General features: G+C 32.5%; 2 protein-coding genes across 2 annotated transcripts in view; one reads left to right on the forward strand and one right to left on the reverse strand.

Annotated features, from left to right (window-relative positions):
• Window positions 1-1,964, reverse strand: part of LOC120352033 (lysine-specific demethylase 4B-like) — a 6,124-nt gene extending 4,160 nt beyond the window's left edge. The window contains exon 1 of the mRNA XM_039431446.1: window positions 1,815-1,964. Coding sequence (XP_039287380.1) covers window positions 1,815-1,964 — 150 coding nt within the window. The remainder of the gene's footprint in view (window positions 1-1,814) is intronic.
• A 4,384-nt stretch (window positions 1,965-6,348) lies between these two features.
• On the forward strand, window positions 6,349-18,393 carry LOC120351911 (nuclear hormone receptor FTZ-F1-like; the record flags this gene model as incomplete). The annotated part of the gene is given in 4 exon segments (XM_039430726.1): window positions 6,349-6,607; window positions 9,309-9,409; window positions 10,635-10,789; window positions 12,976-18,393. Coding segments are annotated over 3 exon segments (507 nt in total), but the record flags the coding sequence as incomplete, so codon positions are not given.
• Between the last annotated feature and the right edge of the window lie 793 nt (window positions 18,394-19,186).

The raw sequence follows: 19,186 nt of genomic DNA on the forward strand, positions 1-19,186 counted from the left end.
CGTTCTGTGGGGGAAAAATGAATGATCCATGGACACTTATTGTTGAAGTTCGAGGAAAAGTTTACGGATCAACAAACCAGGCGAAATTATTGCCGGATGCTGTCACTTTTCTCTGCAAATAAATTTTCACGTAATGACAATTTCCCCGTGTAGATGATATCTTGGGAACTGTTTTCTAATATACTTTTATCTTGGTACTGATACAGTAACTACTTTTCACCCAACGGTCAATAAATACTGCATCTATTATGTAGGATGCAACAACTATTCAACGATGGTATTGGATTATCAGTTGACTTTCATCTGGAATTGAAATGCAGAGCATTCTGGTATTTGTTCATCGAAAAAAACATCGATGTAATTTTTCCAACTGATTACGGACTAACGATGTGGGCCTACATTCTGATACTGAAGTAATCAGCTCATAGGAACGTCCTATTACTTTTTCCTAGAAACTAATTCGTTTATTCCAATTCTATTATTTGACTTTCCAGTATTGAGAAAAATACAAATTCTACTGGTTTAAGGGATAAATTCCTTTCATCTAGTAGATTTTATTCAATTTCATTCTTTGTAATAGAGCAGAATAGCTCTTTGTAGCTGTTAAAACTATAGAAGACGTAATCTCTTCAGCCTTTATTACATCACGAAAATGAAATTAATTTGTGTTTTTATTAGTTTTTCATATCGGTAACAAAAGTTACCTGAACTATTAGGCTACTTATGTACTTTCCTTACCTTACCTAGTTTTTTGTCAACTCGAGTAAATTCTCTAAATTCAAACGACGTCAAGTAAACACACCTTGAGGCCTACTGTATTATTAGTTGATATGAAACTACAGTTTTGTTCTGTCAATGTATGAGAGATATCCTATACTCATATACAGGATTATTATTTTTCTTATTGGGCAGTAGAAAAATAATCTTCGATGAAATATTTTATCAGCTCCGGGACGTCCCATTACTTTTCCCAGAAATGTTATCTCTGTCCGTTCATTCATTAGGGCTAAGCCACATGAAGCGTTTTTGCATTGGCGATGAACGACTCGGCAGGGCAGGAAGCTCTCCGATTGGCAGATTATCAGCTGATCCCCGATCGCCAACCCAATCCCGCCACATTTGTCCTAGCCCTTATAGTAATGATTGGTTACATACAAATGGAATGCTCATGTTTGTCATATTAGCTTGTGAAGTACAGCATTACTGTAATTTATTATGAGGAATTAGTTTAAAAAAAGTGCCCCGTGTAAAGACACGACAAGTGTTCCAATTTGCGTTGTCTTACTTAACAGTAGAATATGTGAGGTATGCTGTGTGGAAGCATGGCGGCGTTTATCGATTGCAGGCGTCATCCCCTCGTGCGGGGGTGGCAGCGAGTTGATTCGAGCACGGGCAGCTTTTTTCGTAACAGGGTCAGTGGGTCAGGTCAGGGCCGGGGCCGGGGCCAGAGCTTTGCTCTGGGGGCTTCTCCCGCCCTTGCCCAACCGGTATCATCGTGTGCGGGGGTCGCTCAGCCTGGGACCCCTAGCTAGACGACGCCCCTAACTGTGGGGTGGGGGAGGGACCCTGCTATCCCTTTCATCCAGACCGTTCCCTCTTCAACTCCCGTTGCCCAACTTTCCCTTATTTAGGTCAGCGCGGCACTTCACTGCAAACAACCACCCCCTCCCCCAACTTCACTTTGAACAACCCCTCTAACTAACTCTCACTATTGCTTGCTTTGTAGACGACGATCCGACGAAAAATAGAATAATTTCCATTTCATGAAATTGTTGCTCTCCAAGGAGACCATCCCCGGCTCCAGGCCGACCTACTTTCACACTCATGTGTGTTGTGGTGGTGGGGAGGGGTGAGGAGTTGGTTTCAGTCTCATTATCAGGATGGTGGCTGGCTGGCTTTTCATATTCCAGAATTTCATCTTCGGTCTCGATGGTTTTTCTGTTCATGTGCTGCTGGTTTTTCATTCTCCATGAATGGGCTTTGTATTGTGCAGCCATCTAGCTTGATTAATTTTCTGGATGTTCTTTCAAGTGGCACAAATTTATGTATGCGAGCAGAATGAGGTATAATATTCGGCCCCTGGCACACTTTGTCGGCTTCAACCTTCCAGGATCCTCAACTGTATCCCCATTATAATTATTATAATACTTTCTTTGCAAAGTGCTGATCTCGATTTGAAACTGAATTCGGTTGATACAACCATGAAGAAAAGATTATGCCTACATGAGAATTTTGCTTGTGCGCGGGTAAGTCCTTCGAAGTAAGGAATCTTTTGCTTAAATCTTTGCATTTTTTATGGAATGCTTCATTTCAATTCTGAAATAGGCCATTACGTTTGATCTTCTGAATCTCTCTCGCTTGCGCCGATTGCTTTCTCAACACTACTATAATTGTATATTTTTCTACAACAGTAGTTGAAACTGACCTAGTCAAATTTCTTCGGTAACAGTCTGAAATAACAAAGAAACGCCAATTAGTGATTCACGAGGTGATTGTTAATGAATGGGAATAAATTAATCGCTAATCATCGACAACAAAGATCGAATAATCAATTTTGATTGGAGGACAAACGACTAATACTAATAATATTATTGATTTCCGGCGAATTTAGGCTGGTGATTCCGGTTTATTAGTGATGTAGTGCGTCGTCACTTATCTCAGTGTCATATTGATGCAAAAATCGGATGTGTATTAAAATGAGCTTTGGCTAACTGTCATTATGAGCGTCTTGTTTGAAATTTACGGCATGACTTATGGTAGGCCTTCTCTAATTGAAATAATTCGAGACACACAATAACTTGTGCAGAATTTTAATATCTATTGAGAACTATAGAATGTTCATACAATTATACAATAAATTATCCGTTTTGATAGTTTAGTATAATATAATTTATAGTGTAATATTATTTTTGTACTGCTATTAAGTTGTATTGCTTTTTTAAAATAAAATAAATAAATTATTTTATTTTCTGTTACTCTTGTTAGATTAGATTATTGGTTGAGAAGCGGATTGGAAGTTTTAATTTTCTTTAGAAAATGAGCTAGGGTGTATGACATTTCGAATAAACACGTTTTCAATTTTATTATTGGATCGAGAATTACAGTATTATAAAATCTTTGTCTAGTGTTACATTAAAACTAGTAGTTCTGTGAACAGTAGACCTCGCGCAGTTACGAACCGCAGCCTCCTCTTCTACTGTCCATCAGAGTAAATTAATCCTGTCTGTATGTCGTGTCGGCGAGACATCGGTGTGGAAACGGCTAATGGCTGTTGGGGTTGGTGTATCAAAAATGCTAACATCAAAAGCTAATCCCCTTCAAGACATACTGGCAACAGGACAGCCCAAGTTCAAAGCAGAGAAAGTTCGAGAGACTATGTTATTTTAGTTATTATTGCATGCGTCATTGCACGCAATCAATAGTTCATTTATTTATTTATTCACAATGGAGACAACGGGTTTCCCCAAATATATGTCTCCTTAACAATAAAAATTGTAGGCTACAGATACAAACGTATATAATATGTTTGTTCGTAATAATACGAACTTATGCAATAATAAATAATACAAACAACAAAAATACCACCTAATTCAAAAATGAAAAATATTAAGATTTCAAATACTTATGAAGAAAGTAAAAATAAAACAAATTGAGAATTCAAAATTCCAAAATTAATAAAATTAAAGAATATAATAACAAATAATGAACAAAACTTTTATCAATAGAATGAATAAGTTAACATTTTTAACTGAACAACGTCCCAAACCATATGCACATCCACACTGATACACCAACTATTTATTTGATCAGATCATGCTTACACAGGATTTAATTATCATATAAGGCTTTCCAGAATTTAGCGCGAGAAAACCAGAAGACATCTAGGCGCCTAGACAAGCTGTTATAATAAAATTATATTATTCTTTGCATCCTATTTAATAGTGCATAAAAATTGCATTCAATGAGGCATGCAATTTATAGTCTACACTGCTGATTTTTTACCAAGTTACATTGAGATATTGAATTGCATGCGTCATGGCATGCGATTTATAATCAACTCGACAGCTGATTTATGATGAATAATAATAATTCTATAGTCTGATTTTTACTCTAATATTGGCGTATGAAGGAGGCTCCTTTTTCCTTTTATATTATCCTTGAAATGCAAAATTTCCAAAAACTTTGTATATTTGTCGACGCGCAATTTAAAAAGGACCTGTCAAATTTCATGAAAATCTATTACCGCGTTTCGCCGTAAATGCGCAACATATAAACATTTAAACACTGAGAGAAATGCCAAACCGTCGACTTGAATCTTAGACCTCACTTCGCTCGGTCAATTACTTAAACAAAATTGCTTGATAAAATTATATGTCCCGTTTTCATTCATCAATCGGTTTAGTGGTTATTAATGGAGATGAATAATTTATAATAAATTGTAACCTGTTATTATTAAATTGATTTCAAGTTGAGATTTTGGGGAATTTCATAACCAGTTCAATCAATTATGGTAAACATAATAGTGAGGTCGATAAAATCTATATTTTATTATCCCTTGACTTTATCATTTGTCCTTATCCTTTATCCGTGAATTATTTACCCCTTTAGCAAATATTAAATGGAGTATACATCTCAGTGATGTAAATAAATCATTTAATTTCTGAGTTTGTAGATTAAATTCTCAATTCTTGAATGGTCGATGATTCAACATTTTCAATATTATAAACTCAACTCCTACCCAACTCCTACCAGCACCAGCACAGTTCAAGGATGAGAAAATACCATGCATAGATTATCTTTTCGCAACAAGTTCGTGATAGCCTACCTACTTGAACAGGCTAAAATAAATCTCCAAACAGCTGCTTATGTCTAGCCAACCATCTTGACCTTGAATTGAAGGTCAAATGAGCCGAACCGTCCGGGTCTAGCACTAGCACTTCCCTAATCGCAGTCCACAGTCAGACTTGGCTTCCTGGTCCTGGTGTGAACTTGGCTTTGATCAGTAAACAAACATACAGCTTACTATAACTATACATGCTGTTTACTGTTCAGTAAATAAGCTACTAGAGATACAGAATAGACTATTTCTACATCTATGATAATAGCCTAATAAATAGTACATGGACTAAGCTCATTGAATTTCGTCTGGTCTCCAATTTTCAATGAAAATAACGGGAATCTATGTGTTTTCTGTTGTTGTTGAATGGTGTGTGATTTATTATTTTGACAGTTTTTAATTAATCATCACTGTATGAAGTAGTTTTTATGAGGGAAGTATTTCAATACTCTTCCTGTGATTGTTGAATACTGTAACTCCAGTAGGCCCATCTCCAATTATTTTCTATCATTACTATAACTGGAGTTTGCCTTCAACAATATTATCTACAAACAAAATTGTTTATATGGAATGCCCAGTAACTTATCATCTTATCATCGAAAGCTGATATGAAATATGTATTTTCAACGTCCAATGCACATTCTTCGTTTATATTACTTACACATAATCTATTTTATAATTCAAAGTTAACAATCATAAACATTTAATGAAATCAAAAATCATCGAAATTCTTTCAAATACTTTGGATGGATATTAAAGCTTGAACAACATACAATGACAAAAGTTTTACCACATTCCTCACTTGGTTCATCAGCTTTGTCCTCTTTTCCTCTTTTAACATTTCTGAAAATATTCGAGATTTTATCATTGACAACATTGACAATTATTAGGATTTCAATATAGGTTACTGCTCTCTAATACTATTGGTTAGATTAGAAGGGATGAATTTGATCCTTTTTTTTAGTAGGTACCGTAACTAACAAAACAACTCTCTCTTTAGCTGAATTTTACTTTGTATTATGAGTTCACAGATTAAAAGGGATCAACACAATTATTCTTTTCAATATAACTAACAAACCAAGTCTCTCTTGATTTAACTGAATTCTTCTTAGTATTATCAATTAACAACAATATTCAAGTAGTCATATATGAGGGGCTGTGAGCTAGAGTGGAGCAAGCCGTCTTTTTCATTATTCTATCACATCATTCCAAAGTGGTGTATTATATTAAACTATTAAGTAATTCATTGTAGTATTTAGAAGTAATCAAATCCATAATTTCATAGTTCATTCAATAGAGAGAATCAAATTTCAGTCATGCATACAATTTTATTAATGATCGTTCATTCAATAAAATAACTTTTTGAAATGTTTCTTTATTGAATTGAATACTTGTCAATTTTGAGCCAAACTTGATTTTGTTGTATTCATCACTCGCCTAATTATTGTCATTAGCAGTTGGTGCTACTTGGTATATCTCTGTTCAATGATTGTGTTGTATTTGTGTTGCAGGTGGACGACCAGATGAAGCTACTGCAGCACTCGTGGTCGGACATGTTGGTTCTGGACCACATGCACCAACGCATGCACAACCAACTGCCGGACGAGACGGCGCTGCCCAACGGCCAGAAGTTCGACCTGCTGTCCCTGGGGCTGCTCGGCGTCCCGGCGCTACAAGAGCCCTTCCACCTCATCACCACCAAGCTGCAGCAGCTCAAGTTCGACGTCAGTGACTACATCTGCTGCAAGTTCCTACTGCTGCTCAACCCTGGTCAGTCTACTAGTTTACTATTATTATTTTCTATTATTTATTGTACAATAATTGCTTAACAGTAAATATTCATCCTATAGCAAGCAGGTTGGCATTGATACAAAATTCAAATAGAAGTCAATATCGATAGTAACAAATCAAGACAGTAAATAATGATATCATGCACAAAAGAAAAAACCCTGGTCAGTCAGTTATTATCAGAACCTTAGAATAGAACAATCTCAAGTAAAACTTTTCTCTGTGGAAAATAGCACTTGCATCGATAAATTGATATAGCCTTTTGTTGTAAGATTCACGTCTGAAACTCAGCCTTCTGTTTAAAATTGGTTTGATATCCTTTACTATCATCAAACAATAGTTATTTGTGCAACTAGTGCGCAAAGTGACAGTTTGCTGCACCGAGAAAGAAACGTTTACGCACGAGCCGTAGGTGAGGGTGGAATGGTTTCTTGAGTGCAGCAGAGGAACTTTGCGCACGTATTTCACATTAAATTTTTCCTACAGTTAGGCCTACCATTGAATATGAAAAGTGGTTGATTATGGGTAAAACGATGGCTGAAATCCATCAAATGTTTGTCTGTATAATTTTGTTATTAATAACTTTAATTTATTTTAAACTTGATAATTCAATTAAAAATTAATAATCGATAATTTATTCAAATTAAAAATTAAATTAATCCAATTAATTTGAAAATTTGAATAATTTTGAGTAAATCTTAATTTCCAATAGTTTTTCAAACATTCAATTTATGAATGAGAAAAATATTATTTGAAATAATGAATAATTATTAATAATATTCAAAATGTATAATTTAATGAGTTCTCATTTTTATTTATTTGAAAATCAGAAAAAATATAGATCGAACAAATTCGCATTCAAAATACACGCCAACAATTTCAACAGCTGATTGGGATGGCTGCAAGATAATACGCGAAGTATTAAGAGTATGCAAAGTAATACTTTGCGCACTAGAGCGGAAAAGTGATTCTTTGCGGCCTGCGATCAGTGCAGTAATGGTCACTTTCCAAGGTACCTGTAGGTAAAGAAGATAACTCCATCCTAATCTAACATTGTTCCGTTTCCTGAATTGTCAAGAATTTTAGTAGGTTAGCTAAATTCTATCGGTTATTCCAGGTTATATCAATTCAATGAACTACTATAATAAGGTTAAATAAAAACGAAAATGTCAGTTCAAAATAATTTATTTGAGCCAAACTAAAATTTCAATGCACTTGAAGCATCATCAGCAGTGTTCTTTTTTTGGTTAGACTTGAAACTTTAGTTAGGCTCAAATAAATTATTTGTGGAACTGACAATTTAGCTTTCATTTCAACTCAATATGGAGAAATTCAACAATATCTCTGTCCATTATGTAAATATTTTTGAACTACACTGTACTATAATGTTGAATATAAAATCTTTCCCCTTATTTGGATTTTGACGCCCCCAAATCTTTTTTGCTGCAGACTTGTGACGCCGAGCTTGCTAAATCATTGAATTGTATCCATAGTGCATGATACACAACACACAACTTATCTACATATAACCTATATCATCAATGTATATCGCAAAACGCTAAGAATTGTGGAGTGGTATTTGCTATTCGATTTCATTGTTAATTCTAGATAGGCCTACGTATTCGAAATAGCATCAACAACTTTCGAATGATGATACATGTGAATTTCTATTTGCATGTGATAGAACACTGCCAGCACACTTCCAATTGCCAAATGATACAACTATGCTATGCTGCCGTTTAGTTTCACATGAAAACCACAAACAACTAAGAATTGTTCTGTTTTTACTTTGATATGAATTGAGCAATTCTTTTGTGTCCCACCCCAAGCCTGGGAATCTATTCAAACATTTAACTGACCACTTTTTATTGGAAGAATGAGGCCATTCACATTATGTTTCACAAGTGGATGGTCTCAGATTGTCGACCATATTCACAGATCATTTATGCTGGTATTTGAACAATAATTCAAGTGTATGCGTATTGTTTTCTAAAAATATGAGGAAACCTCTAAAATAAAAATGTTGAAATTCTTGAAATTATTTTGTTATGATTTGTATTGTTTGTTTCCCATTTATTTCTCTGATACTTTCCAGTAGAACTGATATTCTGGTCAACTGTAACAATTTAAAAATGTTGTTGTTTCTTTTATGATCTTAATAACTTTTTCTTTCATGATATTAAGACTTTTCAAATGAACAATTCTATATTCTGTAATGTATGATACAAACAGCTTTTGATCTGCATAAGCTTCATAACATTCTCAAAATTCCTGAAATGATGAATTTCAGAGAATATATTTCGTCAATCGCTCTTATTTTTATTGTATACCTCATTTAGACGCAGATGATGTGGTAGATCCAACTTGACACTTTCCCAGAACTCTTGATTACAAAACTATACTAATATCACTCTCATTTTTTTGTTATCACTTGTTATTCTTGAATTTTTATGCAAATAATCTACAATAATTCATTGTTGAAGATGTAATGGATTGAAAAAAAATATTAGAAATCTGAAAATCCATCTGATATCATGCTAGAATAATTTTGTTTCTGAGAAATATACTTTTTTAAAAAATTAAGCTTGCTTGCTGAGAATTAATTCAAATGATATAGTACGTTTTAGGTACAGTATTCTGATATTATTGTACTTGATGAATTGTTTTTCTTGTTCTATTTCAGAAGTGAGAGGGTTGATGAACAAGAAGCATGTTTCCGAAGGACATGAACAGGTGCAACAAGCCCTACTCGAGTACTGTGTTACGTTTTACCCCCAAGTTCAGGTAAGTACTGTAAAGTCGATATTTGCATTTTTTCTTATCGACGAAGCATTCATTTATTTATTTATTTATAGAAATGTCTGTATCATCTTCCTCAGTTCGTCTTATTGGTTACTGTATTCAATTTAAAAAATCTTGGATTCACTGGTGTGAAGTGATTAATAACTTTCCTGAAATAACTATTGTGGAATCGTTCCATAATTAGACTTACAAAAATGTAAATTGTATTTTTGTGTAAGTCTTGGGAATTCTCTTTGGTTAGTACATAGAGTTATATGATGAAACCAAGATTCTGAGCTTTACAGTTGTTAGTTAGTATTGTGTATCTGACAAAATCTTCAGATCAACTCAATTGTAATTTGATTGTTCATTATTTTCTCAATTTTTTCAAGAAATTTATCATAATAGTGGTATAGTTTGAATAAGGACGTATTGTTGGTATTACATTGATATTATAAATTTAGTTACCATTTTTATTTTATTTTATCTCTCCAATAATAAAATATACTTGATTAGGTTACTATGATAACAAAATTTAACTGTATTATAGAACATAGTTATCCATTATAAAATTGTTTCAGATATTAGAAGTAGCTCTTTGACTAAGATAACACCGGGGTTATCGGTACGCTTGGTTGTCCCCGTATTTATACAGTGTCTGCAGGAGGGTATACCCAAGCAATGGAGTTTCCATTTATTGGAAATCGAATCTATTTCAACAAATAATAGATAAGATAAAATAATTCTGATTGAGATAAATCCTTCTTGAGATAATTCAGGATAATGTTTCAATTGGGAATTGAAATTAAGAAGAGTATTTTACATCTCTGTAGACTGAATAAAGTTGTCCATTTCAAATAATCTGGCCAATTTCATCATAATACTTGGGCACTTGTCTAGAATACATGTGAAACAGACATGGGAAGGGCTGACCGAGGAATAGGTGGACTAAAGGATGACGTAGAAAAATATTTAAGGATCCTAGGGGTGCGTAATTGAAAGATGCAGGCAAGGGAACTGTATGGAGAGGCTTTGTAAAGAAGGCCAAGGGTCACATCGGTTTGTAGCGCCTAGGAGTAAAAAAGCCAATTCAATGTTATACATAGAGTCCTAGGTGTCAAGTTTCACATGGAAATGTGTTTGAAGCCTTAAATGTGAATTTTGTGATGACATGACTTGTTTGTGTTGAATGTTGGTTGTTTGATTGATGTTGGTTGTGTATGTTTAGGATAAGTTCAACAAGCTGCTAGCAGTGATGCCTGAAATCCACAACCTGGCGAACCGAGGCGAGGACCACCTCTACGTGAGGCACTGCTCTGGCGGCGCGCCCACCCAGACATTGCTCATGGAGATGCTGCACGCTAAACGCAAATAACCTCACAGGTCACAAACAAATTCACACTATTTCAAATCAAATCATCACAGATAAAAGATATATACACTGAATGGAAGTGATCTCACAGTGTCATTTGATACCTTGTTTCAATTATTTCTAGTATAACATTTCTAGCAATCAATTGAAATTCATTTTTAAAAAATATTAACATTATGTTTCACAAACTTTTTAAAATTATGTTTTCTCATCAAATAATTTACTTTTTCTTTGTTGTGAAATATCAGATTTGGAATGGTCATCAACTCCACTGATTAAATAGTGTTTTTGACAATTTGAAAAAATTTCGTTTTTCCAAGATTGTGGAAATTAACATTTAATTGAATCTATCAGTTCCTTACATGGCAGTGGATGAATTAATTATGATCAAGTCTCATCCAGCAATTTTCCAAATTCATTTTCGTCCTAGGCTAGTCAAGTCAACAGTATAAATGAGTCAATATTATGTGAAGTTATTTGATAGCATTCGTGGAATCAGTCGAATTGTGTCAAATCATAAGCTGTCTTCGCCAGATATAGACAAGCAACTAGTGTAGTTATTGCAAGACATTTTCAGTGTATAAGAAGTAGAAGTAGAAGAAGAAAGAGTAGAGTAAGTAGGTAGCAGAAATGCTTGAGGTGAATAGTAAGGGAAAAAGGTTAGCTCATCGTCAAACCAACTCAACTCTGCCTTGACCTGGTTTCGCTTTGTAAATTGTTTTCTTCGCTCAATCTCAGAGTCAGACTGCACAAAGACTCAAGATTACAGATTAGAGACGGATAGTGTGTTCTTTCTGCTGTTTTCCAATAAAGAAAATATCATTGCTAGTTGTATGACTCTGTTGGATAGTATCAGCGTTGGTTTCTATACTAAATTGGGCTGCTTTTGTTCAAATAGCACTCGAATAGATTCTGTATGAAATGATAATTCGATGATTGTGGTGTTTGATGAAAACGCAGCTACCAGTTCCACAGAGTACAATTTTTACGCTAATAAGTGAATTTAATACAAAATGCTAGAAATATGCTCAATATTTCATGTTGAAACGGTTGAATATGAAAGTTTAATATTGTTATATTTTTGGAGACGTAAACGCTGGAATAGATTTTAAAACGTTCATAAACAATAATTATAAATAATTTATTTACACTCATGAATTCCGTCTTTGTATCACTTTATACAGTACTAGAATAATAAATGAGCGATATGCTGGAATATCATCATTTATGTACAACTTTTAGGCTATTGAATTATTAGTACATCTCACCAGTAATAATGTTTGTGCCCTGCAACCCAGTAGTAGAATAATTAATCTATTCAAAACCAAAAAAATAAAAAAAATAAATGTGGAATGAGGTATTTTTTCAAGAGAGTAAATAATATAAAAGCAGGTTCGAATGTATGATCACATTGAATGCGTGTATCGTGTATGTACAAGTGCACGTCAGATCAAGCATGACCCGAGAAACCAAATCTGGAAAGATCCATTGAAACACATTGACACGTTGTGATTGTCTGTAGCTGCTTACACTGCCCGCAACCAGCAAGTGCACGCGCTCAGTGTGTGTGTTCCTATTACCCTTTCCACTTTTTGTTTCTCATCTGCGCGCTTGGTCATGCATGTGCACTTGTACGTAATTTATACGCATACAATGTGGTCATACCCTTATAATGTTGTGTTACGTAAAAATTATCACACAGAAAAGTTGTAATGAGATTATCTCCCCATTTGTTGGTGCTATTAATTTTTCTATACATTTCTCACTCATTATTTTCTGTCTGCTCAGTCAATATTTCTTATTGAAATAATTTTTGTTTAGTATAATTAAAAAAATACTATTATTTCTGTTATGTACTAGTTAGTTACTTAACTATTCTTATATTTACTCTATAAAATTCAGGAGTACAGAATTTTGGCGTCTTGTACAGCCAATCCAAGATTCCCAAAAATATATAAATCCATTCAAAATGAATATTGAAAATCTAATAATGAGAAACATTCTTTTGTACTTGATATTCTTTCTCATTATTACTATCAATAAGTATAGGAATTTCAATTCTATATAAAAATGTATCATTTTTATATACCAAATTATTTTTCTATTCTATTAAACGATGGGTCAGCTAAATTCATTGATAATCTGATAACTATTTTTAACTATGTGGACTAATATGCATATGTATGTATGTTTGCAGGCTTGAAGCGATTGATTCGCCGTGTAGCAGTTGTCGTCGGAGGGATGGAGGCGATGGGAGAGACCAGAGCCAACGCCCCAAAAAGGATCTCACAACCAGGTCACCATCATCACAGCCAAGGTCACGAGCAAGGTCAAGGTCACCAGCCGCCATCTTGGACCACGCAATCACTCTTTTACAGTGCAATACCGTTAGTAGTGCCGCAATTGACAATGGCAGCGCCAAAATTACTACAATTTAAAATTGTAAAAAACAAACAAGGATATTTACTATTCAAAGTGCGCGCGCATTTTGTGACGTCATCATTTAGACGCCATATTGTGCGCGAGTCCACCAGGAAACGAGTGCCTTTGCAAAACAAAACAAAAAACTTTACTAAAAAAAAGAGACCTACTTAGACATGTGAGGGAGATAAACAATTCGAAAATCATTTTCAGTACAAAATCAAGCTACAAAATCCTACCAGTAGTTGCAAGCAAACTATATATGTATAAAACAAAATTGTGTATTATTTGTATAGGTGGTAAATATGTTAGAAAATCTACCTTAATTATCAATTTACTGTTATTCACATTGATGTGATGAAACTTAGCAAACAAATTTACCGATGTTTCCGAAATTATCGTGTTCCTCCAACCTTGTATCAAAAGAAAATTATATTCACAAGAGGGTGTTTATGTTAACCTAACCTGGAACGTTTTGTTACTAAACTTGGTCTCATTTTAACCTCAGTATTTGAGGTTGCCGAAATTGTGTGAATATTGTATTAGGGTACAATTATATTGTTGCAATTTTTGCAATATTTTTCTGATTGTATGCGCTAAAGTAACTGGCAAGCAGCGGATGGCACGGTAGGTCTATAGGCTACCAGCCAATTGTCAGCTTTCTAACTCTATTTCTTGGCTTCAAAAAATTACAGAAAATTTTTATTCATAATAATTATCACAGATCACTATTTTAATATCCTTACCTGCTTTCAACTATTGTAAAACTAAATTCTTCAGTTGAAAAATAAGCTACCTTGGAGATTTCTATTATTGAAGTATTGTCCTCAACTGCTTACGTACCCTGTCATCATATTTCCTGTTACTTCATTTTTCTTTGTACTTTTGCAATACCTACAATTTATTGCAAATTAATGTACCGTATGACTTTTCTAAACATCATGTTTTTATTTTAGAAGGTTCAGGCTGACAGAACAGTAGCACTTTTTGCTGCAGTTAGCTCTGTAATGTCACCAATTGAAGGGATCAAACTCTCTTTCATGTGGTAATTTGTAAACTATCTGATGCCTTGATTCTAGTACAAAACTAAATCATTGGTAAATTAACTAATTACAGTAGTTCACAATCAATATAGAATCATGTAAAAATTGTGAGATTTAGAACCCCTAGAAAGGAGTTTTATAATAACTGTGATTTGACAATAGAAAATCGTGATAACGGAAAATAAATGAAAATCTTTCAAATCAATTTCCTCAAATTGAGAACCCAAAACGGGTCTTGAAATTTCCATCTTTATTGATATATTGAAGTTGAATTAAATTCTATTTCAAATATATATGATATATTTTTCGAAGGAGCGGGTTACAGATAGAATTCTAATAGATCCATGTACAAAGCAAACTAATTCTGTGTAAATTTATTCGTTTAAGAACATTCCAGGCGTTTTTCGGAAAAAATACATGATCTGGACGGGATATTGGGCATACATTTTTCTTTATTTCTTGTATTACTTCTAAAATCGTACTGAGTGGCCAGTGAGGCGTAGATTACTGGCATACATCTCAGATAAAAAAATATATAGTTCAAAAGCAAAACGTCCTATATACAATGGAAAACTAATGAAAAAATAAACGGTTGAATCTTCATTCATCATTATACTCGTAATGCTTGAAACCTTAATGTTGTCTTTTTCGTTCACATTCCAATTGCTTTACGTCGATGTTTTCTACAAACTATTAATTCATATGTATACCCCATCAGAGATCCATCAATTTATTATTGAATCGGTTAATCAGATGTGTGAACTAACATTTTCTTGTCATAACTGCACATTTCTACCAGTATTTTGATGAATATGATGACCTAGCGGTTTTGTTTTCCATATTTTTCTACTAATAATTTCTTGTTGAGCATTGTTAACATTTGGGCCTTGGTGATGGTATTCCTCACAAAATACGTTTTTTAGATCGAGTGTTATAATATTATGTAAGTTAGATAGAAGCTTAGGCCTAATGGTGTATAAATTATGTTTATTATTACTGTAATTCATATTTTTATTTGTACAGTCGAGGTATCCAAGTATTTTTCTTTACTTGTTAAGTTGATGTATTGGATGAGTGATTTGTTATAATGTTAGAGTCGAAGATGATGATTTTTAAAGTATTTAATATTACTATTGAATATGTGTTGGTCATTATGCTTTATTATTTTGCCGTAGATACTCTTATAAAGATCATTTTTTATATCACAGTTACCTTATTGTTTCCCCTATTATATATGATATTAATATGAACTCTTTTCAAATTGAATTAATCCCAATACATTCCCTGTCATCCAGTCACTGTTACAGGTTTTTTGTAATTATTTCATTAGATTGATATCATCCTATCAACTCCCAATATACTTATTAAAATGTTGCAATTTTTTATTGTTTTTTAACAATCATCGGAAATGGACTTCACAATTCATTGCTTTCAGCTAAAATTCAAGTAGTTCTCTCTGATTGTGGAAAAATCCTAATAATTTCTCGTTTCTTAAAAAACTCCTATAATGGTATTCATTTTGAAGATCTAATAGATTATATAATTTCAAATGAACAATTTTTACTAATAATAATGAAAATTCATAATTGATCAATTCTATCAAACTATCTACCTAGCAGTCACTAGAAGACTTTAAACCGGATGTGAATTGTGATTTGAAATCACTAAACATTATATTTTTCAAAGAATTCAAATAATCATTGGCATGGATTTCTATAGTAGATTTTTGTCCAACATAGGTCTACTTGAATTTAATAATCGTTAATGTTCCATTTTTTGTAAGTCTTTCAAATTTAAAAGTTGTAGCTTTTCAACAAAATGCAAATGAATTCAGAAGACTCTAGAATTTATTTTTGAAAACGTGAGCACATTGATTGTACACCTCCAATTAATTTTATCAGATGGGCATTTCTATATTAAGAATAGTAGTGATGTTATTTTATTGCTGTTAATCTGTAATCTACTTCTATATGTTTTATTATTCAGAAAGCCCTTTGGTCACTCCATGATGAATGGATTGACTTGTAAAGTGTATATTTATTATTTCACTGAATTTAATAAAAATGTTGTTCTTTTTTGAATTCTATTGTAAACTAACTAGGCTACTATTGTCAAAGTTTCATATCATCTTCAGTATGAAAGAGAATTTTTATGCGTAAGTGTATTGTGTTCTCTCTGTGAAAATGTTTCAGGCTTAGAATTTATTGATATTATACGTCAGATAAGTATAGCTATATTTTTCTAACAGAACAGGTGCTTATATTGTTGTCAAAACACGTTTTATAGTATGATGTTTATCGGCTGTCGTCAATCCTACTAATTGATTCAGTAGAACGATATTATTATTCTCTTATTTTGTTCATCCAACTGACCGACCGCTCAATCTTGTAATGAATGATATTAACAACAATCTTTCTCTCATTGTTCAAATAATGCTCGAGCCCTTGATTTTTCACGAATAGCAAGTAATTGGGTGTGCTTAATATAACTTAATTATGTGTGTAGGATCACTGCCATGCATGCTAGCTAGATTGGATCTGATGTTAATGGATAGATATTGCTGATAGGTTTGCTATTCAATTTTTGTACGTTTGTTATTTATAAGTATGATGATCATTGAAAAAAATTGGTAAGATATTTTGGTAACTTATAGATGTGAAATATATATTTTCTGTGGTCGAGAATTGAGTAAAGTACCAGCTTGGTATTTTCTTATATGGGATAAGCTTGAAGGCCGTGATATATAGAAATGTGATTTAATGTGTAAAATTGATGAAGAGATTTTATTTTTTAAATAGAAAGATGCAATTCAAATTTTGATCCCGGTATTCTGTTACATTGTAATATTTCATTTTAATCAATTCATCATAATTTCTCTGATCAAAAAACAATTTACCTTCCATTATTCTGTAGATATTTTTGAATTTGGTAAAGGAACATTGAAATATCTTTTCTAACAACATGATTTTGAGCTTCCTTTTTTCGATTCCATTCGTTGTGACGATTCTAGATTCTCATACTAAATGTTATCTAACCCCTTTTTCGTTTAATTTTACTATTTTTTTCGATAACTTTATGACTACAATGAAATTGATCTCAACATTTTTGTCACTTGCATAATGCCACTTCAAATCAATATGCTATTTGGGCTAAAGCTTGTTTATTTTTATCCGAGTTTAAATAAATGATTGTATTTTCTGTAGTATGCGTAAAGATTTTTCCCTCTAAATTTTAAAACTGTGTTGTAATTTTTCAATTTTCGTAAAATTTTTATGTATTTCTTCAATAGAATTCGAAATGTGAAATAGGTAATCACAATTTTATAAAAATTGTATTTTTATGTACAGTATTTGATTGTCATTTTGGGCAGTAATTCAAAATGTTTGAATCTGAACAATAACAGTGAATTTTGATCCATTAGGATTAGGTAACTGTTTTTTGATCAAGTCTTTTAATTGTATAAATTAGAATGTTCAATTAAACAGTTATAATTTTTCTGCAAGATTGCGATTATCATGTAACCTACGAGATTTATGCAGTTGATAATACATTTATTACTTATGTAAGATTTTATCGAAATTCCAATCTGGAAATTGATCAGAGTACGAAATGTGAATCTGTGATGCGTAGAAAAATTTCTGTGATTCAGAATTTTAACGAGGACTGGACAGTTTTATCAATTGGAATTTTTTTATCATGGTTGAAAGTTAATTTTTATTCTATACATTATATATATGCTCACCTAGCACTATTGCATTGTTCTCTAACAGTTTGTATTAATATAATAGATATATTTTAAAAAGTTTATTACTGTTGATGTTTCTAGAAACTACGAACCGATTTCTCAAAGCTTACTATCAACTTTTAAATTATTGTGTATATTTTTTGTACGAAAAGCGATATTTTGATTATGTATTATGTTAGTTCTGTTGAAAAAATTATTTCTACCAATGAAATTTGATTTGTTCATGTGTGTGGTATGTTGTATGTAAGGTGATGAGTAGTAGTTTAATGCCAACTGATATAATAATTTTTCACTCACTTTTTCTGTTTTAACGGCCGACTATGCTGTCTGCTTTCTTCTTTGAATCGTCTGTTTTTTATCTCTCTCCCTTTTATCACATTTATTTCTATTGTAATTATTATATATATTAAGAAACAAATTTTGTTACCTCAGTTTATATATTATGTACTTGTATTTACCATGTTAACAAGTCACCATTACCATGTTAAGGAGATAAATAATAATGATTAATAACTGATGTGTAAATATGTAATGAATGATTTGTGTGGACATCCGTTGTATGGATGTCCTTCATGTTCCTGGTAGTATGACGTGTCTCTCATCACAACAATAGTTCTTCTAATTCTTCTTCTCTTCTTCTATCCTTCTTCATCTTCATCTTTTCCGTTTTATTTCAATTCTTTTTTCTATTGAATTGTCATTCTTTTGGAAAGCCGAATTGTCTGTTGTACTTTTCAGAAATATGATTATTTTTTATAAAAATGTGTAGTAATGTTGGTAGGATATATTATACGTTGATAGGAAAAAATTATGTCAACGTTCAATATTGTGTATGATAAAATTTTAAAATAAGTGAAAGTTATCATGTTGTGGCTTAAATGTTCAATAAATTAAGATATATTATTAGTAATGATGATTATGATGATGATACATGTCATCTTCCAGTTAACAAATTACAAATTTTTTTGAATGAAATGTAGAATGAAATAAAAACCAAAACACATTTTATTTTTCATGGCAGTTGTTGATTTAATTCTCTAGAAGAATTATCCTGGCCTCCAATGTCTTAAATAAGTAAATATTTAAATATTTAATCTAGCAATTTTGCAAGTGTTTCATGAAGTTATTAATTCTAATATTATGCTATTATTGCATTTTGTAAGGATACATAACTGATTAGGTATTATAAAAGTACTAGA

This window comes from Nilaparvata lugens, chromosome 6 (assembly GCF_014356525.2).
Source record: "Nilaparvata lugens isolate BPH chromosome 6, ASM1435652v1, whole genome shotgun sequence".
Classification (NCBI taxonomy): domain Eukaryota; kingdom Metazoa; phylum Arthropoda; class Insecta; order Hemiptera; family Delphacidae; genus Nilaparvata; species Nilaparvata lugens.